Genomic DNA, 25,084 nt, shown 5'->3' with positions numbered 1-25,084 from the left:
TACTGAAATTTGGCTCATCTAGGAAACCCATACAGAGGCCTCAATATGAACTCAGTTTGGAGTCAGGCATTCCCATTTTTGAGACACATTATGTATTCTGAAAAGCTACCAGGCAAAGTAAAGAAAAGAAAAGCCTATACATTCAAAACTAATTTTATTATATAATTGTTTTTTTAAGAACAGGCACTTTTCCAGTTAGAAGAAACAGATAAAGTGTTTGAAAGATAATTGTGTTTATTTTCTAAGATTTTACCTGTGAATATAACAAATGGATAATTGAATGACTTGATATATAGTGGCTTCTTTACAAAAGTGTTTCCCTGTAATATTTGGACAGCAATATATAAATATTTACAATGAAAAAATAGGCAAGGAAAGAGAAATAAGTAGTCTTCAATATCCAAATTAATTTTGCATACATCCGATTTGAACACAAAATACTTCATTCACATCTATTTCATATTTACAACTTTAATCATTTGAGAGCACTGAATTCTTTATTTTAGGATATTTGTGCATGTTATGTTTCTAATATGTTTCTGTATAAGCAGTTAAAAATTTTCTGGAAAAATAAATCATTGCTTTGAAAATGCTGAAAATATTAATGTAAGTAATTTATGTGACATATTTTCCCCACTAAAAAAAAAACCCAAACAAACAAAAAACACCTTGGATACATATTTTTGACCAGCAGCAAATTTTCATAAAACTGGTTTCCAAGTTCAAATGGAAACCTGGGAACAGTGCTTACTATAAGTGGAAATGATGTCCTAAAGACAAATATAAAATTACAGTGGATAGTTCCTCAGATGGTCCAAACAAAATATAGTGATTTTTCAATATCTTAAGAAAACTGAAACAATTTAAATCCACTTAGTTGTAACACTTATTAAATACAGAAATGAAACTTTTTTGCTTTCTCTACTGGTGTTGCACAACCACATGACTGAAAACAGGTTGTTTGCAAGAATGACAAACACTACTGCATGCCATTTGGTTTCATACTGTCAACCATCACTGCTACATCCAACAACAGTTACACTTTGAGTGATCCAGGTGAGCGATCCTGGTTATGTTTGTTGCAGAAAAAAATTCATATGTGTGAATTACGCCGCCCTCTAGTGCCCAAAGATACCCGAAGCCTCGGTTCTCTGGCTTTATAATGTTCATTGAAATCCAGTCTAAAGCTAAGAAATTGGAGGCTTTCATCAGAACTGGTAGTCAGGAGCACCAAGAACTGCTGTACAATGCCCTGAAAGGAAAAGGGAAAAAAATCAGAAGAAATTGATAATTTTAATGCAATAGTGGTACTAAATACTACCCTAAGGCAGGTTATATATAACTTTTCAAATCAAGGGCCTCGTACTGAATACCAGGTTAACAGTCAATTTGAAAAAGTATTAATCTCATTACAAAAATCATAAAACAAAGCTCATTTTAAATTATTTAATAAAAGCTCATCTAATTCCTTTCTTTACTCATGAAAAACCAACTATTTTCTCTCTCTTTCCCACCCAACTGTGTTATCTCAGATCCATCTAAAGAAATTATTTCCAAGTTAACAAACAGATTGGGGATGGCTATAAAACCAATAACTCCTTTAAAGAAATCCCTGGCTAAGGGGATTCGGCTTTAATTTTTGAAATGAGAAAGAAAAATAAGAAAAACCAGAAAAAAGGGCATGCAGCATGTGGTGACAACCACAGGGAGGTTTTGAGCCATTCCCTAGATGTTAGCGACCCAAAAGAAGAGCTCAGTGGAAAACAGAATAATTGAACAATTTGTGAGAGAAAACTTGTTGGAGACGCTATAATTGGAAAGGACAAGGGCAGAAAACAGATCCTTGGTATAAGACCTAACAGTTATGGAAGTCATATCTTGGAGAATTACCAAGGCAGCTGGAAGGTGAAGAGAGAGGCTTCTTTTCTCACAGTGACAGCAAAAGTGATGAGGTGTTTCACCAAATAAGCAACATTGCTAGAAAGTGTACAGAAAGGTGTGGGGAACTGAGAGACGGAAATATTTAGGATATCCAAAGGAGAACCAGCATAGCCACAGCCAGTCAGTTTACTTCAACAAAATAGAAAAGCTGAAGGAGCCGGAGGAAGAGATATGAGAGGGAAGTGTTTCAATTAGAAATGGAACATCCTATTAATATCACACCTTAAAGACTTTACCTCATACTTTCCTGAACAGTATTGAAAAGTTGCTAAGAGAAAGTTCAAAAAGAGGAATTTATGAATTGATTCCATGAGAAGTTAGCAGAAATCTGCTAAGGAAATCTGAAAGGAACAAGCCAACTCTTCAGTATTCAAATTATCAGTTTACAAGCAATTTAAAGTGAATTTTGATTTCTTTAGAGCAGTTCTTCCCAAACCTATATTGGGTATTAGGTTTGTTTTTTGTTTTTTTGAGGTAATAATACATGAACACACTACCCAATCACAACAGGGACATTTAAACTAACTGTTTTACCTACATTGGGTAAAAAGGACTTTTGAATAAGCGGTTTTGGATAATGAAGAAAAAAGCTTGGTAAGCACTGTTTCAGAGGAAACATTAACATCTTACATAAGGTCATAAAATTCATCAATTGTTGAAAAAATAGATAGACGGAGCTAAGGAGAATTTTCTTTAGAAGATGATGAAATGTGGGCTTAGATCAGGTTTATTCATAGCTGCCTCAGGAGATGGAAAGTTAAAGACCCTGTTCTATAAGCTATTTTAAATGGAGCCAAAATAGCGGATTCATTTGTTTTAAATAAGAATCCCCATATTAAATTAATAGGACATGAAAGAAATGGTATCTCAAAGAAAGAGGGTATCTCAAAGAAATAAATAAGCCTTAAGAAAACATAACTTTTTTGAATAGGGAAAGGGCCAAAACAGTGGTTAAAGAAAAAGGAAAACTTCTTTAGTGAAGTTTCTTTAGTGAAGAAAAAAACCACATCAAAACTTACTGATACTTAAGAAAAGCTGCAATGAAAACAAATCAGAAATGAAAAAAAAAATCTTCTAAATTGAAGAATAAGAGCAATGTTTAAAATGTTTCATCTTATGATAGATGACAAGAAACAGGAAGAAGCATCAGGAAGAGAAAATGTACAAGAAAAAGAAGATGAAACAGAATTAAAGAGAGAGTAGAACGAGAAGGTGCAAAGATAAAAGAAAAAAGAGAAAGAGTGAGCAGAATGACAAGACCAATTTATAAGTAAAACCATGGAAGATGAAATAAAACTCCTTTGGTTTTACATAAATGGACTGAATTCTCCTATGAAAAGGAAAAGGACTTTTAACAAATTAGGAAATTAAAATCAGATTTTATTTGTTTTCAAGAGATCCACATCAAAAAACAATACAATAAATTATTGGAATATCCTAAAATTGGGAAACTATACTCCTCATTAGCACAACAAAAGAAAAGAGGCATGGTTTTATATATTAAAGAAACAATAAAAGCAAGACAAATTTTTGCAGAAGAAGAGGGGAGAATATTGATGGTGGAGGTAACAATGAACTATAAACAAATATTTTTGGTAGCAATATATCCACCAAATTATAAACAAGATTTTTTTAATGAAAAATTGCATAAGAACATTACTGAATTGGACTATGAAAATATTTCTGTGGTAGATTTCAATGCAATTGTGGATGCAGACTTGGACTATAAAAGTAGTAAAGTAAGAAAAAAAGCTAGAAAAATGCTTCCAGAAGCATTTTTTAAAATGGCAGAAAAAATAGGTATTCAAGATGTATGGAGAAAAATAAATCCTAAAAGAAATTAATACTCATTTTATTCAAATAGACATATGTCCTGGTCAAGAATAGATATTATATGGATGTCACCAGAGTTAAAGTCAAATGTGCAAGAAATAGAAATAGAAGCAAGCACTTGAGCAGATCATAATCCAATTGGAGTTCAGTGGAAAAGAGAAAAGAGAAAATGGAGATACTAAAAGACAAGGCATTTATACAAAATATGGAAAAAGAAATGGACTTTTTTTCAAAGAGAACAGAAAAGAAGAAACTTCATTACAAAATATATGGGACAATGCTAAGGCATATATTTGGGGACTGGCTATAACATATACGGGGGGGAGGGGGGGCGTAGAAAAGCACAAGAGACTGGAATTAGAATTACAGAAAGAACCAAACAAGAAGATTTTAAAAAATCAAATGGAACTAATAAAACATAAAATAAATTTACTAGATAAAGAAGAATTGGCACAAAAAATCTAAAATGGTAAACAGAACTTTTTTGAAAATGCAAATAAGCCAGAAAAATGGTTTGCATATAAACTGAAAACAGAAAGAGAAGAAATTGATACATAGGCTGGTAGATGAGAAAGGAACTTTATACTACCAAAATGAGGATAAAAAAATAATTCAAAATTATTATGGAAAGCTGTATGAGCAAGAGAAAGTTTCAGAAGAGAAAATTGAAGAATATTTAGAAAAAGCGGAACTACCTAAAGTACCAGAAACAGTGAAAGCTATGTTAAATGAATCAATGATGGAATTGTCAGAAGCGATTAAGAGACAAAAGAGCAATATAACACCAGGACCAGATGGGCTGCCAGCAGAATTTTACAAATGTTTACAAGATACTCTAGGCCCATCAATGTTGGAAGTTTATAATGAAGAATTGATTGATGTGAAGGTACTAAATTTGTGGATGGAAAGAAATATTACTTTGATTCCGAAAGAAGACTCAGATAAAAAAACTATAGGCCCATATCTTTACTGAATGCTGACTATAAAATATACGCTTCAATAATGGCAGAGAGACTAAAAAGGTTTCTAAATTAATTTATACTTTCAGACCAAAATGGCTTCTTGCCTAAGAGACAGATTAAAAACAATAAGAGAATGATTTTAAATATATTAGAATATTATGAAGCACATCTTGGGAAAACAAATGGTATTGATCTTCTTAAATGCACAGAAAGCATTTGACAACGTAAATTGGCAATTTATGCTGTTACAACTAAAAACAATGGCTTTGGTGAGAGATTTATTAATATGATAAAGGCAATATACCATAAACAAACAGCAAAGGTGATGGTAAATGGAGATACGACAGAGAATTTTAATATAAAAAAAGGCAGAAGACAAGGATGTCCACTATCTCCTTTACTATTTATACTGTTATTGGAAGAAACAGAAATATTAGACAAGATACATAAATTAAAGATATGGAAATAAAAAAGGAACAATATAAATTACAGGCATTTGCAGATGATTTGATCTTTATCTTGGAAGACCCACAAGAAAATAGACTTAAACTAATTATGAAAATAGAAGAATATGGTGAAGTTGCAGGACTGAAAATAAACAAAGAAAAAAAAACAAAAATAATAGTTTAAAATGTTACAGACATGCAGAAAAAAGAACTAACAAGGAAAATAGTTATACAGATAATCAAGAAAGTTAAATATTTAGGAGTTCAACTAACGGCAGGGTGTGTAACGATTAAAGAAGATAATTATTATAAATTGGTACAACAAATTAAAATGGATTTGGAGAAGTGGAAAAATCTAAAATGGGAAGAGTAGCCACTATAAAAATGAATATCTTGCCAAGATTATTATATTTATTTCAAACAATACCAATAAAACTGGGGGGGGGATATTTTGAAGTATTAAATAAAACAATATTAAAATATATTTGGTAAGGGAAAAAGCAAGGATAAGTTTGAAAATGTTGCAACATTCTAAAAATAGAGGTGGTTTTGGGCTACCAGATTGGGAATTGTATTACCGGGCTTCGATACTTATTTGGGTGAAAGAATGGATTGGCTTGAGAAAAAAGACTATTGATCTTGGAGGGACATGATCTTGAATTAGGTTGGCATACTTTTTTATGGTATGGAAAAAACAAAATATATAGCTATTTCCAAAGACACTATGTTAGGAATGCATTATTGTTAGTATGGGAGAAAATTAAAGAACAACATTATTTGAAAATACCAGTCTGGCTCTCCACAGTGGAGGCACTGATTTATCCAAATGTTATTGATATAGAGAAGGTTACCAGATATAAAGATATTTTAAATGAAAAGGGGCAACTTAAAACTAAACAGGAACTGAATGATTAAAGGATTAAGATAACATGGTGGTTATATGTGCACATACAATCTAGATATGAGAAGGATGTTAGAATGTATGGTTTAAATCAGTGGTAGTCAAGCTGGTCCCTACCGCCCACTAGTGGGCGTTCCAGCTTTCATGGTGGGCGGTAGGGGTTTTGTTCGATACTGAAACACTTTCCTTTTTTTTAATTTAATTAACTTTTTTAAAAAAATTCATAGCATTATTTAAAAACATTTTCTTTAGGTTTTCATAAAATTCCTCGTGACAATTTAAATTTCTGAAAATTTACTATTTGTATTGCCCGTGCATAAGTTTAGTTCACGTTACATAAGCGAAACTAAATGGCGCTATAGTGCGACCGCAAACAAAAGAGCCTCGTCCCAGAATAGCTTGCGCATCTCCCCCCACACCACCCAACTGTAACAGACAAGCAGAGCTGGTAGCCGGCGCCCCCCCAAACCCAATCCACGATGTGCAAGAGGCATGCGCAGACGACGATACACGGCACATTACTGTGGAACCGGTGGGTGGTTAGAAAATTTTACTACTAACAGAGATACAAAAGTGGGCAGTGGGTATAAAAAGGTTGACTACCCCTAGTTTAAATAAAGAATTAATAGAATTAGATCAGATGTTAACAGGGACACATGAAAAATTAATAAAGAAAATATATAGCTATTTGTTAAGTATTAACATGAAAGAGGAACAAGTAAAAGAGACAATGAAAGTACGGGCTAAAAATTTTGGCTATTCAATTGACTTAGATAAAGGGCAGAAATTATGGGATAGAAATTATAAATTAACAATGTCTATTGCATACAAAGAAAATCTTTATAAAATGTTTTATAGATGGCATTTTCTGTCTTCAGGGTTAGCAAAGATGTTTAAGGATAAATCTGCAAAATGTTGAAAATGTCACCGGATACCTGGTTCATACTATCATATGTGGTGGACATGTCAAAAAAGCAAAAAAATATTGGACAAAAATACACACATGGCTGGAAAAAATCATAAAACAACATACAGATTTGAAACCAGACATTTTTGTTGGGCATCTTTCCAGACAAGTACAACAAAAGGAATATATATCTGATTTTACATGTATTGACTGCAGCAAGAATACTATTAACACCACAATGGAAAAGTAAAGAGATTGCAAGAGATGAAGATGTGATTAGGAAAATATTAGAATGTGTAGAAATGGATAAGCTAACACAATTAAGAAAAAGAAAGAAACAGAATATTTTTTTACTTATTTTATCAATGGCTAGCTGACAAAAACAGGAGCTAGGGAAATAAATGGAAGAATCAGTGATATAAGAAAGATATGTTAACTGGGTTAAACAAATAGTATGATTATTATTGTTATTAATACTAATATGATCGATATTAATGCAATGAATATTGTAAACACTTTAATTATTATTTACTAAAATGATTTGTTCCTAGAAAATACACTGTTCAATTGAAATTGGAATTCTCTTGTTATCCTGTTTCATCAAAGTCCAACTTTCTTTCCACAGAGCCATGAGGGCGAACCTATGGCACGCGTGCCAGAATTAGCATGCAGAGCCATCTCTCTGGGCACACGAGCCGTTGCCGGTTGCTCTTCCAGGTTCCGATACGCTGACCAGTGGTCTTCATGCATGCAGGAGTGCCGGAAACTGGAAGAGCAGCCATCCGGTGTACATGCGCACCCTGGGCAGCTGGTCTTCCTGTTTCCAGCATGTGTATGCACACTGGCCACCGGCATGTGCATGCACACTGGCCACCTTCTGGTTTCTGACGCACATGCGTGTGCAAAGACCAACTGGCCAGTGCACATGCACATGCCGGAAACAGGAAGATCATCTTTCCGGCGCACGTATGCTATTGGAACTGTTGTATAGTTTTTAATGTAGAAAAGCAATTCAAGAAATAGCCAAGTTAACTCAATGAAATTAGTGCGATGGTGGTTCCAGGAAAACACTTCAGTGATGATATAGTAATATCTATCTATAGCAGTAATGATCTGATGTAAATGCATAATATAATGAGTTATGTAAGCAGTTAGATATAGGGACAATCTTTGTGATGTTTTGGTTTATTCTTCTAAGAATACATCCTGTTTACCAATTTTATCAGTCATAATGGAATCATATAACATGAGGTATATAATTTCCACTCAATTACAAGTCATAAAATGGTCTGTATAATGCTGCATTAAAATATTATTTTAGGCAAAGATATTTAATATTAATCCATTCATAACAAATGTTCTTAATTTAAATGAAAATACCTGATAGAAATGAGTAAGTAGTCGCAGCTGTGAGCACATTTTCGGTATTGAGTCTTCAAACTCTTTCATCCTTTTCATCTCTTCTTGTTGTTCTGAAGCTGTTACTCCCCATTCACCCTTAAGAATGCAATTTTTTAAAAGCAGGGTGATAAATCAACAGGTGCATATTTATTCTTTTGCATCCTTTGTTACACAAAGGAGTACATTGATTTTTAAAAAATAATTACTATGGGCCAAAGTCATAAATTTTCTTGATGTTTTCTGATCCCCAGAGGACAGAAAATCAGCAGAAATTCTCTGGAAACAGTTTAACAATCATGAACTAAAAACACCAGATACATATTTCTTGTCAAAGGACTGATCAACCTACATGAACATTTTTGTGGGAAATTAAGAATTAAACTGCTAGTGCAATGCCCCTTTGGGTTTCCAGTATAATAATTTGCATTTAATTTATAAAGGAATATAAGCTGACCAGTATAACATATATTTTTAAACTCTAGTGAATATAATAGATTTACTTCTGAGTAACATGCATACATACATACATACAATTGCATCTTTCTACACTGTGTTTCTACTTTTTGTTCATTACTTTTCAAGAAAAAAAACAGAAAAAGCTGTTTCATTTGAGTATCATTAAAATATCAGCTTATGCCATAGAAAGGAGCTATACCTCAAGTTCTCGCTCCTTTTTTTTTTCTTCAAACTGCAAGCGTAGCTGCAATTCCTCTAAGGCGGCTCGGTACATTGCGTCTTGCACATTTTGAAATTCAAGAATCTGATCAAAAACAGCTCGGAGCTGGTTGAGAAGCATCTATAAGAAATTGTGAAATGTAAAAATAACATCCTACACCCACAAATATTACATTTACTGCTAAAATAGACTCAATCCAGGTGTGCAATTCTAAGCTCTGTTATTATGGAATAGTGGGATTTCATTTCTGAATAAATATTATACTGCACACGTTGCTAAATGAAGAAAAGGGAGCGATGAACATAATCATCACAGAAATAATGTTTAAACAGAGAAAAGGCTTACTCTTGAATCAGTGTCCAGCAAACAGCGAGATATGATGGTATCTAGGAAGACTTCATGAGCTGCAATGATGTGATCTAGATCCTGAGCTTGTTGGACCTTGTTCCACAGTTCATCCCATGAACATTCCAGGATCTAAGGCATAATTTTAAGAATTCAGTATAATAATGCTCTTCCTTCAGAAACTCTATTTAGCACACTCTTTACTCTGCAAGGCACTACACACATTTCTCCTCTTCAAAACAAAAAACAAAACAGACTACAAAATGGTTGGTTGAAGGGTACCTCAAATGTAATATAATACTGCATTTGATGAATGAAATGGACCATTTCTGATGCCAAAACGTGACATTGATGCAGCACCCCAGAAAGCTCTGTAAGAAATCCAAAGTATTCGTATATTAAAAATTAGAAGGGACTGACTCATCTAACATTTTTTTAAAAAATACAACTGACCTTGATAACCTGCACCCTTTCTGAAAGGTATAAAATGTAACAACTAATCAAGGATACTCAAAGAAAGAAAAAAACATAATATACTATATTTATACCATTATCTTTTTAATCCAATAAATTGAAGCTATAAATTCTAATAGCTAACATTGTTTGCAGTTAATGATAATATGACAGCTCCCAAATATATGAAGTAGAATCAAGTGAGAAAACAAAGTTAACTGTATACATTCCATATAATAAATGAAGCAATGTTGCTTTTTATTAAGATACTTGGTTCATTTAACTTAGTCCTGTAAATCTGGCAGCATCTCTCCATACTTTTTTCTAACCCCACATGTAGATTGAATTTGGCCCCTTCAAAATGTAAAGACCTGGCTCTATCACTGAGCTACAACTCTCTCCCAAACTGTTAGTAAGAACATGGAAAGGAAAGTATTTCAAATGGCAGAAGAACAAAACCCAAAAGATAAGAAATGGTTCCTCATAATTAGGGATGGATGAATCTGTTAATCCACAGCTCTGCTTTTTTATTTCCTCTTCACTGCAGCTTATTGTAAAAAGGTGGTACAGAACAATGAAAGTTAAAGTGCCTTTCATTAAAGAAATAAGAAATATTGCCTAGGTTCTAATAAACGTATTATTTTAGAGGAATGTTTATGCTTGGCCAGGGCCAATACTCTAACTCCTGAGATATCTTCTTGCTTATTAACAAAAAAATTGTGACTTTCCTATTAGGTGGATTGACAAGTGGTTTCCAGTAGCTACTATGCTCAACACAGGAAGGGAAAGACTTATCCTCAGAGATTATAATACTCTTTTGGGAGAGAGCTTTGCTGAAATGTTTAGGCCAAATTTTGTGAGGAAAGGAGATAAGGCTTTCTCAATCAAGGGTACTCAAATGAGGAAGAAGCTTCAAAAGAAGATAAAGCCATGCCAAAGCTTTCTTTTTGCATACTGGATGGCAAAGCCCACCTGATTGCCATAGCCCACCTGTGACAGAGAAAGGTCAAAGAATTACTACCCTGTTGCTATTCCTTTCTATACAATAAATGTTTTATAGTACTTGAGATACACACAAAAAAAGCCACAACATCTAGTATAAAAGGGGTCATACCAGGAATACAACACACTGAAACAATGCAAGAAAGTATTGTCAGAAGCTGAATGATTTTCAGCATTCTTACTGAATTAAGACCATTAAAGTTGTTGAAGCAAAGGGCAGACAGGAGTATGAATATCATAGTAGAAAACACTAAAAAAATAAAAAACATTTCATTTCAGATCCACAACCTATAATTCAGGGCTTGCTTCTGAACTGTTAAAGCAGCCTTCCTATTGTCCTTCTAGTGCTGTGATGGCGAATCTATGGCATGCGTGCCAGAGGTGGCACGCAGCGCCCTCTCTCATGGCATGTGAGCTGTTGCCCCAGTTCAGCTCAACTGCTCATGCGCGTGCAACTCCTGCTGCCAGCTGGTCTTCGGGTCTCTCCTGCATATGTGCCGGGGGTGGGGGGCATGTAGGGGTCCGTGCACATGCGTGGAATGCATGCATGGGTACGTGCGCATACATGTGGCAGAGTGCTTGCAGGGGGCCACGCATGTATGCATATGCAGAGGGCCACATGAACATTCCATTTTGGGGGTTTGGGCATGCACACTTGCATTTGCACACTTTGGGTAATGGTCCGGAAAAGGTTAGCCATCACAGCTCTAGTGCATTGCAATATGAGTCCCAGTGAACGTGGCTAGAGTTTATTCAGTTACTTGAGGGATACCTGTTACCATAGTTGCAACTTATGAATAAAGAGCCCATGGTCTACAACAGTGTTGGCAAAATGTGCCGGAAGTGGCACACGAAACCGTCCCGTCCTGAATGCGCAGCCTTGCCGGCTCCTGTTGCGTTCCTGTGCTCAAACGCATGCCGGTCAGCTGGCCGTTGCACATGTGGTGCCGGCGACCCCGGAAGTGCGGTGGTCCATTGCGCATGCATGCCACGTGACGAGGAGCCGGTGAGGCCACGCATTTGGCATGGGACGGTTTTGCGTGCCACTTCCGGCACGCGTGCCATAGGTTCGCCAACACTGTTCTATAATTTCAAAGGTTTACTTAATCCTGCTGGAATACTGATTAACATCCCCTATATAAAAATTTCAGAAACAAATGAAAATCTTATGATTTGGCAGAGCACTCTCTGAAGACAACTGTTTCTAAGACTTGATCCCCTCAAATATTTATGAGGTAGCAAAAGTTTGCTTATTACTTAAATAAAGTGATAGTCTTATATAAGGAATTGGTAAGTATGTGAATTACTGCTGATATTGTGGCTGAAAAGCATGAATGCCTTCAAAATTAGCTTATGTAGGGCTATCAAATCTGAATGACCATTTATTGCAGGAAAACTAACTTTTTCTGCAGCTCAGGTGTGATAGACTTAGCTTAGTGCTTAAAAGGGAGTGCGTACTGAGCTGCTTTTAATCCTTGTAATGTTTGAAAAGGGTTTTGTTCTTCCCTGTCCATTTAGCCTCTCTTCATCTCCATTCAGCTTGGGTGGCCACCTTCTCCATCCTGGCTTTCTGGCAAATACCGGCAAACACAAATGCACAGATATACATGTTTTTGTGTGTAAGTTTCAGCCTAAATCAAACCATAATGGATAAAGGCCTCTTAATCAAAGGTTATGAATGGTCTTAATAAAGGATTCAAACTGTGCATGGCACAGTGGTTAAAGAGCTGGACTTGAAGCATGATTATGTTCTTTTATCACTGGCTGGTGATTTTGAGCCAGTCACTTTCTATCAGTTCTAGACTGCCAAAAAAAACCAAAAAACCAGCTACTAGACTCCATCTGGTGGATTCATAACTCTCAAATGTGTAATGATGGAACTACACTGAAAATTTCCATTAACAACAATTTAATTGATCAAAATATTTAATCAATTTAACTAGTATTTATAAGTTCTTGGATGTTTAAAAAACAAATGTTCACAATATTAATTTATTTTTTTTAATTACCTAACAATCACCAGTATGGCTGCTTATAAAATAAATATTCATTTAATCTTCAGAAATGTATACTTCTTATAGACTTGAAGAAGAACTACTCAACAAACCTATACAGGTAAAACTTGTTTAGCAACTGTTCAAAATTACAATGATGTTTTAAAAAATCATATAACTAATCCTTGCATTTACAACCATCATGACATCATACAGTTATGAGATTGCCAGTCAAGCATTTTGCAACTGGTACACATTTATGATCACTGCAGGGTCTCATGATCACAGGATGGCTACTCACATACTTTGCAACAACCAGAGTTAATAGAGAAGGCAGAAGTAAAATCGTAGGCAAAACTAAGTTATAGACATTTGATGTTTCAGTTAACAACCACGAGGCTTAGAGACTGAGTTGCTGGTCCCAACTGAGGTTGCTAAGCGAGGACTGCCTTATATCTCATGATTAACTTTAGGACTGCAGTTCAGAAATCTGTTAAATTGAATATGATTTCTATCTGAGAGGTTTCCTTGCTTTGCTGCCAAAAAATACTTATGTGAAATCCTGTCCTAATCAATGAGTGATCTTTATGGATTATTATTAACATATTAATTAGAAGACTTATATTCCCCTTGTATGAAAATTCAAAGAAGCTAATAATATTCAATAAACAATTATAAACTAAAAAGTCCACAAAATTCTATTCACCTAAAGAGAATGTAAATGACTTTGAGAAATATACAGCTCAACATGTAACAGTGCTTTATGGACCTGTAAAGGCTATCTCAAAAATTTCAGATTCTTATTAAACATACTGTATACAATTTCCTCCTCCAAACCACATTTCATTATTCATCTACCCCTGTTCCAGGCAAATAACTGGCAAGTGAGCCAAATTCTGATTACTCTGCTTGCTGTATATGGAAGTCTGATATAGGCCAGGTCAGGAAATTAACATCACAAGAAATACTACAACTCTGTAGTAGACTATAATAATAGATTCTTGAAGGAATTCTACTTTCCCACTTATATTAAACTGAATCAAGGTGGGGTAATCTTGAGTTTCTTTCTCATGCTTTCCTGGGCTAAGTTCATATTTTGCTAATAGTCGCTACATATTTTCTTCATTTCCATCTCTGAACTGCTACAGTGTCATCAGCCTATGTTGTAAAACATGAAGAAAGTCAGATCCCAATAACATCACAATAATACTTTGTTTTCCCCATATATTTTGAGTATCTGGCAAATTGCTTGTAATGAAGACAAGTGATATTTTCCTCATTTTGCAGATGGGTAAAATAAATCAGACTAGAGAGCTGCCAGTTTCTAAAATAAACCTAATAAATTATAACAATGTAACCAAAACAATGAGATTTCAATAGAAGATTTCAGTGGCAGAAATGTCCAGTGTCATTATACACTGCTTTGGTAGAAGGTACTCTCCTGATATTAGAGAATAAAGAAGTGAGAATGTTCCTATTCAGCATATCCATAGTTGCAGATAATTAATGCACATATTTCTGCCAGCCCAGTGTCTTAAACAGCACCCATCCTTTCCATAAATGGCAATGTCACAAGTGGTAAAAGTGAACAACTGCATCATTTTTTGAATATGCATCAGCCTCACAGATGAAATAAACTCTAACTTAGCATCCCCTCTAACCCTAACCCTCTACCACATCAAGGCTGCCATCAAGAGCCCTGCAATGCTGGTGTGACAGGAGATGAAGAAAAACAAAAGGATTGGCATTAAAAACTCAAGCCTGTAAAGTACTACTCACAAAGACTTGCTTGCTGATGTCTATGGAATGTGATACGCTTTATCCCCATTGTGTTTGGTTAGTAAATAAATAAAATGTATAAATAATTTTTTATTTATGGTATTTACAAATTAAATACAATTTATATAAATAAATATTGGGCTAGTTTGCAAATATTGCCCCCTTCTGGTAAAAATAACTATTCAAACAGTCAGTGTTATGGGTTTTTCTGTGCAAACAATTGAAGGAGGACAAAATTCTGGTTTTGCTCAGTAATCCTCCAGAACAGAAAATACACAAAGATAAATTATTACCCACATGGAAATCCTAACCACTAGTCAGTGACACTGACTTCTACATTTATTCAGAATATCAAGATTAGAAGGTAGCTGATTAGTAAAACATAATAATTTACATAACTTTATATACTATGTATGCAATTGGGTTTTTTCTGTTGTAACACAGTAGCAACTAATAGCAAGTTTATCTAAACCTTACAGACAGAACATCATTAAAAGGTCATTGTGAATTTAACTAACTCAGTTCAATGATCACAATGTACCAAACTTACTCTAAGAACATACTCTAAACCATGGGTGTCAAATTCACGGCATCACGTTGTCATCATATGATATTTCGAGACATTTTTCTCCTTTGCAGAGCTGGAGTGGGCGTGGCCTGCACGTGACACATCTGGCCTGCGGGTCACCAGTTTGACACGCCTGCTCTAAACCAACCCTAACCCTAAATTTATTTTAAACTTCCAAAATAACCTGAATAATATACCCTTCAATTGATAATCTGAATAATTATGGATAAAAAACAGAAACTGATATAATTATGCACTGAAATTAATCCCTTACCAGGCATATTTTTTAGAAGTTTTGCATTGCACATATGTCCTTTCCATATGTCAGTAAGAATATATTCCATCCGTTTTGCTCTCCATAGGAAGTTAAACACCCTCAGATAGTGGCTCATACACTCTCGTGTAAACATCTGCAAATAATAGCAACATTCAATCATAACCTTTAAAATCTCAAGTACTGCTGCTTCTATTGCTTCAAGTATCTCTATTAAAAGGATAGTGCAATAGCTTAAGATCATTGTTGACTCAAGAAGCTGAGTTATGGGAACTGAACACAAAGACTCAGTCAAGTTACAGTCTTATTATTAAGAAGTTTCACATTAGTACGTAAGGATTTCTGTTGTTCCTCTGTGCTACAATAAATACAAGGAAAGCAGCATGATGGGGATTTGTGTTGTGCAAAAGAAGCTCTGGGTTCATTTATCTCAGCTTCCCTAGATTCAAGTCCTTTTATACCTACTCCACAGAGCATCTTCAGCCCAAATATAGGAGTTATGGCAAACCTTCTACTAAATACAGTACTAAATATTCTGAATGCACCAAAAAGTTAAGGTCTGTGCTGCAGTCACAATTAGCTACTGCTTCAGTTCCTCATCTGAGTGGATAAAGAGGGGAGAGTCCCACTAATTCCCCACCTCTACAATTTCTCTATTATGTTTCAATACTAGAAATAATTGGTGGTATAAAAAATAACACATTTTATTGTCTGAATCAGTCTTTATGTTGTAACAGATGACTAAGATTCAGCAGTTAGCATCGTCCCAAAGTAGTAAAATCTCCCTTTCCTTGGACCTTTCTGCCTCACACTATATTTTAATGCCTGTTGAAATAATGATTTTTGTTCATTAACTGAAAGATCATTTGATAAAATCTGAGAGAGATTTTTGCATCTAACTTGATCAACAAAAAGTGTTTAGAAAACAGTTGCTGCTTTTTTTCCCATAGGTCAATGTGAGAAATGCACAGCTTCAAAGGCCAAGGGCATATTTTATAACCCAGAAAAAATTTAGTCATTTGAGTCTTCTAGATTTTGACACCTAAATCTAGATTGAATCTTCTAGATTTTGATACCTTTGCCTACTATAGAAAATCAACTAAAATATTAAGAGTTCTAATCATAAGGAACTATGTTTATTTTCATATTTTATTTGACAAAACAATCTTAAACAATTAGATTATGAATGGGGAATAAACTGAAAGTGTGACTTATCAAAGCCAGAGATATATGGCCACAGTTGTTTATACTGATAGATGTTTATATACTTCCCTTGTCCAAGATTCAAATGTCTACTGGACTTCTTTATTTCCATTATATATAGCTTTAAATTCTGTTCCTTATATAAATTGGATTGGGTTGATTTGTTTAAGAAACAATCACATTAAAGAGTATTATATTATAACCTATAGCTATAATAAAATCCTTGCACTAACTCTTCAATTCTCAACATGTGAAAGGTTTATTATAATGAAAGGAAAATACATTAAATGGTTAACAGCATGCTACAACAAAAAATAAATATTAAGGAACTAATAAAGTTACTATTCGTAACTTTTGGAGAAGGATACAGAATATACAAATGAATTAACAAATATTAAGTTAGAAATTATTTTCCTTTGATTAAACTATATGTAGCAAATATCTTCTGGCCAAATTTCATTTTTGACACCCTGTTCACACAGCAATGTTATTCTTTACATATAGTAAAAGCATTTTGAACAATGGTGCTATTTTCTCATCTGTTTTAATGAATACTATATATCAGATTTATTTAAAGAGTACAAATAGGTTCCCTAAAATACATTTTTACAGTTCATACAAATTATCCCAAATTAGTTGCTACAGTTTTAGAATAATGGCTGAAAATGAAAATCCATTTATTAAGTACCGTATATACTCGAATATAAGCCGATCCGAGTATAAGCCGAGGTCCCCAATTTTACCCCAAAAACTGGGGTAAACTGGGGACTCGAGTATAAGCCGAGGGTGGGAAATGAGGCACCTACCGGTTGGGGAAACCCTCCCTCCCTCAGCTGAGAAGGCTGGCGGCTCCCCCGCCCCGCCCTCTCACTGCACCGGCAGGGCTTCAGTCCGGTAAAATGTGAAAAAAAGAAAAAAAAAACAACTCGAGTATAAGCCGTATATACTCGAGTATAAGCCGAGGGGCTTAAAAAAAAACAAAACTCGAGTATAAGCCGTATAGACCCGAGTATAAGCCGAGGGGACGTTTTTCAGCACAAAAAATGTGCTGAAAAACTCGGCTTATACTCGAGTATATACGGTACTTTCTAAAATCTCTGACAGAGCAAATGAATTATTTATTTCAAATAATGAAGGTCTTTAAATGTAGCATTTTAACACTCATTAATAATTTAGGAAAATTGAGATTTTGGCTGTACTCTTAATACAATGGGTACATCAAAAATATCAAGCAATCTCTTTAATCATGTACTTCTAAAAGTACAAAGGCTATTTTAATAAAGTATTTAGAGAACTAAGTAGGTAATTCTAAGTAGAAGAAGATCAAATATGGACAAGCTGAACTATACATCCTTACCGTTGCAATTGGCCCATCAACGTGATAGTCTAAACTGAAAACATCCCAACCAGTATCACCTGGAGACACCTTTAAAAAATGTATAAATAGTTAAGCAAATAGTTATTTAGCTATTTTCCCAAAGTAATTCCCAGAGTATTTAATAATGATCAATTGCCAACACACAGTGGGTAAAAGAAAGACCAACCTTACGTAACCATCCTTAGTTTTAGGCTAGGGGATAACAGTTTGTCAACACACAGAATAAAGGAAATACAATTGTGATATTTTTTGTTCAGATAAGCAAAGAGAAGGACAATAATGAAATTACAACTACCAAAAATCAGACTGCACCTTAACAAAACTGTATCAGAATAAATTCAGCAGAACTATAATTTAGGCTATAATACATCACATTAAGCCCATATACATTATGAGTATGTTTAATTTGGATTGTAGCCATATGTTTTTCTTATCCAACATGCTGCTCTGTAATATCTATAATTTATTTTTCAATAAAATAACAATTAGTGTAAAGTCAAGAAAATCTGACAATGCAGAAAGATGATAGTACTACTGGATATTGCTGACCTCAAAGCATATCTTTCTTACTTTTGACAAATCAAATCTAATGTTATCATGAGATACTAAAATGACTCAAAAATACCTCCAGAAGTCTAACATCCAAGCGTTTGAGGATCTCGGGATTATCGAACTGTGCGTTAGTTGCCCTGACAGCTGTTTCAAGAATTCCTGTCAGATTATGCTGATACAAAGTTGTAGCTGGTCTCGCAAGTTCTGGCCTATTTTTAAATAATATAAATAAAAGACAGATACATAAATGTTACTATACCCCACTTTCATCCAGCTGCAGATGCAATAGTTTTACAATCAGTGAACAGATTCTCTTAGTGAATTCTTTTTTTAAACAAAACCTCAGGTCATATCTGAATTAACTTAGTAGCAATGCAACACAATCTTTCCTATAATTTAAAATCCAATCTAAAATCTTTTTAAATTAGGTATAATCTAATGCTATTCTTTCCTTTTGCTCCTATTTTTAAAGGATTTTCCTATTTCCGCTTTTTAAACATGCATACCTTGTGGGGCAAGGGAGGGACAGTGACATAAAATGGCTACAGAAGACTACTTCCAAACAGCCACACTATCTACAGATTTGGGGAACTTCTTTTATATAAAATATTGTTGTCCTATCTTGAATCATTTTTGGATTCCAAAAAGTGTTAGAGGCTTCATTTTAAATTTAGTGACAAAGACTATGCAGTTGTGCCTTTTGCATTAAAGAATATTTAAAACCAAAGCTTATATTCCCAGAATCCGAAATAGCAAATTAAAAATTCTATGTCAAAAAGTGTTTATTTCCATTAATTCACAACTCTTCAGTGTTTGACACACCAAAATGTTGTGCCAATTTTCTATCTCATTATCATTCCCTGCTGCACTTGAGTGTAGAGATGTTACATCAATTCAGTTCTTGGACAAATAGACGTCGCTTTGATGTCTGGCAAGCAAATGGAATCCTTTGTAATGAAAAATTGGCATTATTGAAGGAAAAGAAATGTAACATGTAGGAAGTCTGCCATTATACTACTGAAATGCCATTGTAATAGAAAATCCAAGATGCTTTTAAAAATATTGACACGAAGGGAAGTAGGTGGAGTGCTGAATTTAAAAGTACGGGATCCAGGAGTTTCAAAAGCTTGGGATCTGAATAGACATTTAAATAAATATATCATGATATATTCATCAAAATGTAGTCTTTACTTTCTCTTTGTCAAAATATTATTCAGTGATAGCAGCCTCCGAATAGTAAAATCCAGAGTGCAGAATTTAAAATTTTATGTGTGCAAGATTTATGTGGTAGCCTACATGCTGCTGAGGCAATAAATAACCAAAAGATACCATCTAAATTTAATATTATGGCAATTCCTACTCTCAAATTTACAATCTAAGATGCTGGAAAACAAGAAGAATGAGAGAATCAATTAAAAATAATATATGAAAAAGAACAGAATTTTAAAAGATTTGATTGACACTATTACTGGTAGTTGCATAAACAATTCAAATAGTACAATCCATTCTCTATTTTATATGTACATTATAAAATTATATATACATTTTATAATGTATATATAAAATCTAATCATGTCTGAAGTTATCTTAGTGAAAAGGTAGACTATAAATTTAATAAGGTTTTGAATACAGAGAATGAGAAGGATCATATTTTAGATTAATAATGCAATTTTATGAACATTTACTATGCAGTAAAGGTAGCTGTTTGAACTAAAAGAAACTTAATTTTGAGTGTACACAAATAGGATTGTACCATCAGGCTGCAATCCTATGTATATTCATTTGAAAGCAAGTTGAATGTATAGTTAATATCATATGAAGAACTTTCAAAAACTTTTAAAAGAGATCAGCTTTTTAAAATTTCGGAAAACTGCTCCACCAAAATTTAAAAGAACCAAATGTTACCCAATAGAAACTTGAAAAAATAGTGTTAATTCTAAAGTAGAGTGATACATTACTGAATAAAATAATAAAGTAATAAAAGATCAAGATATATATTATAACATAAACTTTAATATTGGGCTTCACAGATACATTTCTTTCTTTGCATTTTTCTTTAATTAAACAAAGAATAGGAAAGAAGAAAATCAACAACTATGTGTATGTGTGTGTATGTACGCACTGAGACACACAGGATATCTCAAATGTCTTAGTGCAGCTCTAGACTTTAAGTTTTAAAGACATAAAGCTGCACTTTTGTGACACTCATATATGGGCTTATCATATATATACATAAACTTAAAAAATTTTATACAAGAGTTTTAGTGAAGGTTCTTTTTGTGCAGAATATTCCTATAGTGATAAGTTTCTCTCCTGTTTTATAAGGAAAATAATAATCATTTACAAAATAATACTCCGATGATGTAGAGTTATCTCATAAAAGTATCATGTACTAAATTTTAAGGGGACAAATGAAAATTTCTACAACGACAGATTAACAGAGTCATCCCTCTAAAATCGGCATTTACTTACTTTAACAAGTCCATTAAATGTCTGATAAAATCTCCTTGACCAAGGAGCAAATAGCGTCTCATGGCTTGCATATGCTCCAGTAAATTGTACTTCTTATTGAGCACGTCTAGCAAGTATTTACTGGTCTCAAAATATGCAGCATCTATTTTTCCCTGAAATGCATTTTCCAAATCTGTGAACATTTCAGCAGCTGTTACAGAAAAACAAGAAGTTACCAAGATTGCAAAACAAGCACAACTTATCAACTCTTGCACTGTATATAATTATTTGACTTGAATTCTATAAAATGAATGGTTTCCAGATACACCCAAATAATTTGATGGTGAATAGAATATTAAATACTTGTTTAATGGCTTGTTTAATGGCTTTATGGTGAATTTTCTAGAGGTAGCAGGGATTCTTATTTCACTTCATGAAATTGACATTGTGTGAGTGTGCTAAGCATGTTCTCTCTATTCAAAAGGAATCGATTCCATCTGTAGAAAGGTAGGTGGCTTAACTGGCAATGCTAGATGTGCTTCATCATTGAAAGTCCAAGTGTAGAGGCTGGGACTTCTCCTTGACCCAATAGTCAGCTTTTTATTAGCAATAGCAATAACAATAGCACTTAGACTTATATACCGCTTCACAGTGTTTTTACAGCCCTCTCTAAGCAGTTTACAGAGTCAGCATATTGCCCCCAACAATCTGGGTCCTCATTTTACCGACCTCAGAAGGATGGAAGGCTGAGTCAACCTTGAGGCAGTGGGAATTGAACTGCCAAACTGCTGGCAATCAGCAGTCAGCAGAAGTGCCCTGCAGTACTACACTCTAACCACTGCGCCACCACGGCACTTGTTAACTTAAGGTACCATGTTGCTGGGGTCTTATCTACATGTAATAGAATTTGCCTTGTTTTTCATGTCCAGATTACACCCTGGCTAGTCTATGACACTGACCAATATGTGAAGCTTTCATGAAAATTGCCTTTACCTACAAAAATGTTACAAAAATTTAAGAAGGACCTGAAATCCCAGATCATAGGCTCACCATTAAAACTAACAGACAAAATAGATGCTTACACAGAACATATGAGTTGGATCATTTTATTGCAATGACTGAAATAAACTACTCTTCTAATCAGTTTTAAGACGGTTATGAGAGTTATAAAGGAACCCCCAATTGGGTGTCCCCCAGGCCAACGGTGATGTTACTGACTAATCCTGTCAACCCAGAAGCACCTTGGTGCTTCTGACATGAGTACGATGAGATGTAAATTAATATAGTATGGTGTTTCGAGATTCAATTCCCAAAAAGTGCACAAATAAATGAATATGCAGTAGCAATTGCTGGGTGAAAAAAATGCAGCTGCTTTAAAGAGCTGCAGAGAGGTAATATGCTTCTGCTCATATACATTGAAGAATCTTTTTGGAAGTAACCAAAATAAAGTTTTTTTATGTATAAATTTTCAAATAATAATAAATTTGAAATTTTAACTGGAAAAATAGTAACAAGTATGTGAAGTTTTCAATCAGAAATTCAAGGCCATGAATTTGATCATACTTCAAATTAGCTTTCCAAAATATGTGCCTTTAGATCAATTCAATTATTTAAATAAAATAAATACAAAGACTTTATGGTGCCGTACAAGCCAGAAAACTTTTGCTCTTTAACATTTTACACCGTATTATTATTTCAGATAATGATAAGCTGCAAAATAATGAAGTAAGAAACAAAGCTACTACTGAGTTTCTATGTAACCTTAAGACAAACTTCTGTATGGCAAAAGTTAACAAACAACCTATTATAAACTTATTATAATTCCATACCATCCTTTGGAGATTCTGCAGATCTGGGCACAGCTATCATTTTTGATGATGGACTTTGGTCATGACAAACCTGATGTAAGAAATTTATCGATTTTCCTATTAGGAGAACCTAAATATGAAAAGGATATTACGGTATTTTTGAAGTCTTTTAAGAGCAGAACATTTTCCCTTTCAAAACATTTTTCAGGAAGTATGCTTTATTTATTAAAATAAAGCATACAAAGAGCAAACAACAATAAATATACAAAATTTACTCCGGCTTCAATAGCTCCTTCCAATTCTATACTCTAAGCAGACTTAGCAAATAAAGAAAGGCATTCACCTCGGTTTAATGATGGGTTTACCTCTTTGGATGCCCAGCTTAGTAGAATGTTTTCACCATTTATTGTAAAAAAAGTTCTATGTGCCCAATTTTGGAAACTAGTCTGAAGAAAAAGGCTCTACAGCAGTGGTTCTTTGACCCAACTGTCCCATTTCCAAGCCCCAAATAATGACATTACTCCCCACCTGTGTGTTATTTCACACAAGTGGCCTAGTGGTAGCAATTTGAAACTGGACTCTCACACAAAAAAGCAACTATAAATTGCCTCTTATGCACAGGATATACCTCTTATCCCCAGTTTAAGAACCACTGGTATATAGAATATCAACTTTTAAATGTCTGCTTCCATATTATGTGTGTGTATATCTGTATGTATGTATGTTAACACTAAATTTTAAAGTGATCAGAATATTCTATCAGGTTTATTTTTTCATACCTTTCTGGAGTGATCCATTGTAATGAAAGAAGGAATCATTGATTTTCTCAATGTGTATTTGTCATGCCACAACCGATCTGTTTTCACTGTAGGATCTGAGGCTACAAAGAACTGTGGATAAAACAGTTTTATAATAAGCCTAAATATGATACATATATAATCACATGTATTTTTCTATACATAAAAACGAATATATATTTATATGTACTGTAGACAGATAAGAGTTGGAAGATACCTTAGAAATCATTTAATCTAGCTCTCTATTCAATGCATCATTATTTATATTTTTATCAGAATACCCTTGCTGCTTAGCCATAACCCTTGGACAAAAAAAAAGAGAGGCTTATTTATCTTTTAAAACTTGTTTGCTGTCTTGCAAAACCAAATTTTCTCATGTTAGCTTACTATAGACTCATTTTTAAAAATTCATTTTTAAAAGACCATCAATTCCCAGCAAAGGGTTATGAATACATGCTGCACAAAATTGGAAGTTTTTAGCTTTTTTTGTTAGCCTAAAACATTAAGAAAAGAATCATGTCATAATAGCATCAGTTTGTTCAGAATCTAGTTAATTTTGAGCTTTATAGGGCACAAAATCAATTAAGTATAACCTAGAGAATTTTTATCTTTTCAAAAAGAAAATATGGCCATCTATTTAAGAAATATATTTAGAGAAAACTGGTGAGAAAATTTTAGTTCCCCTCTTTCTCTTTTGCTGGTAGCCATAGGTTCCTAATGCACATTAGATCATCTGTTAAATAATTCAAAAATAAGAGCAATCCCCTAATTCATTATCTATTTCCCCAATGTTGGAAACAAAACAGAAGAATCCAAGTGAGTGCAATACTTTGAGATTAAAGTATATAGATGCAAAAAGTGTCTAGACCACAGCCCACAGCTCTTCTAGCTAAGAGATCTCATGCTAGAAAAATTCAATAGAACAATGTAATACAAAGTGAATTAAAATATATTAATCATGAATATCAAAGAAATACAGAACAATTTTGGCAGAACATGTAATATTCAGGAAGGGCTCAAATACAGTTTGCTATTAGTATTAATATTCCTGTAATAAGCAATATACTTTTATGCATTAGAACTTAGTTTTGAAATGTATCTCCCTTGACAGATACAGTACTAAGACCTTGACCTCTTCCTTCCCATAGAATGAACTTTGTCTTTTCTTTTTCTAGCTAAATGCAGTCAAATAACCTCTGCAGTATCTTAGGACATTTTCCCTTTGAGGAGACTGGGCCTCTGGAATGGCCTCCTGTAGGAGTTCTATCCGTTTGAACATTATTTGCTTTCTGAAAAAAGTTAAAAACAGAGTTTTTCCAGGGGGCTTTTTGAAGTCTAACACGATGTATTGCTTTTAGACATTTATTTGTAAGATATTTTTGTTTGATTACTTTGGCATGTTCATTTTATTAA

The 25,084-nt window shown here is 33.9% G+C and overlaps 1 protein-coding gene across 3 annotated transcripts in view; it reads right to left on the bottom strand.

Moving 5' to 3' along the window:
- Window positions 1–216: 216 nt before the first annotated feature.
- The window catches only part of TUBGCP3 (tubulin gamma complex component 3), a 71,962-nt gene continuing 47,094 nt past the window's right edge, over window positions 217–25,084 (bottom strand). For all 3 annotated transcript variants that reach the window (XM_058184441.1, XM_058184442.1, XM_058184443.1), the window contains 11 exons: window positions 23,654–23,764; window positions 22,896–23,004; window positions 21,088–21,277; window positions 18,689–18,824; window positions 18,043–18,111; window positions 15,483–15,618; window positions 9,695–9,783; window positions 9,413–9,544; window positions 9,047–9,187; window positions 8,371–8,487; window positions 217–1,252 (listed from right to left, as the gene is read on the bottom strand). In XM_058184441.1, the coding sequence (XP_058040424.1) occupies window positions 1,094–1,252; window positions 8,371–8,487; window positions 9,047–9,187; window positions 9,413–9,544; window positions 9,695–9,783; window positions 15,483–15,618; window positions 18,043–18,111; window positions 18,689–18,824; window positions 21,088–21,277; window positions 22,896–23,004; window positions 23,654–23,764 (1,389 nt within the window). In that variant the 3' untranslated portion in view covers window positions 217–1,093. The remainder of the gene's footprint in view (window positions 1,253–8,370; window positions 8,488–9,046; window positions 9,188–9,412; window positions 9,545–9,694; window positions 9,784–15,482; window positions 15,619–18,042; window positions 18,112–18,688; window positions 18,825–21,087; window positions 21,278–22,895; window positions 23,005–23,653; window positions 23,765–25,084) is intronic.

The sequence above is a fragment of the Ahaetulla prasina genome, chromosome 5 (genome assembly GCF_028640845.1).
Source record: "Ahaetulla prasina isolate Xishuangbanna chromosome 5, ASM2864084v1, whole genome shotgun sequence".
Classification (NCBI taxonomy): Eukaryota; Metazoa; Chordata; class Lepidosauria; order Squamata; family Colubridae; genus Ahaetulla; species Ahaetulla prasina.
This window is presented reverse-complemented; position numbering and strand designations above follow the sequence as displayed.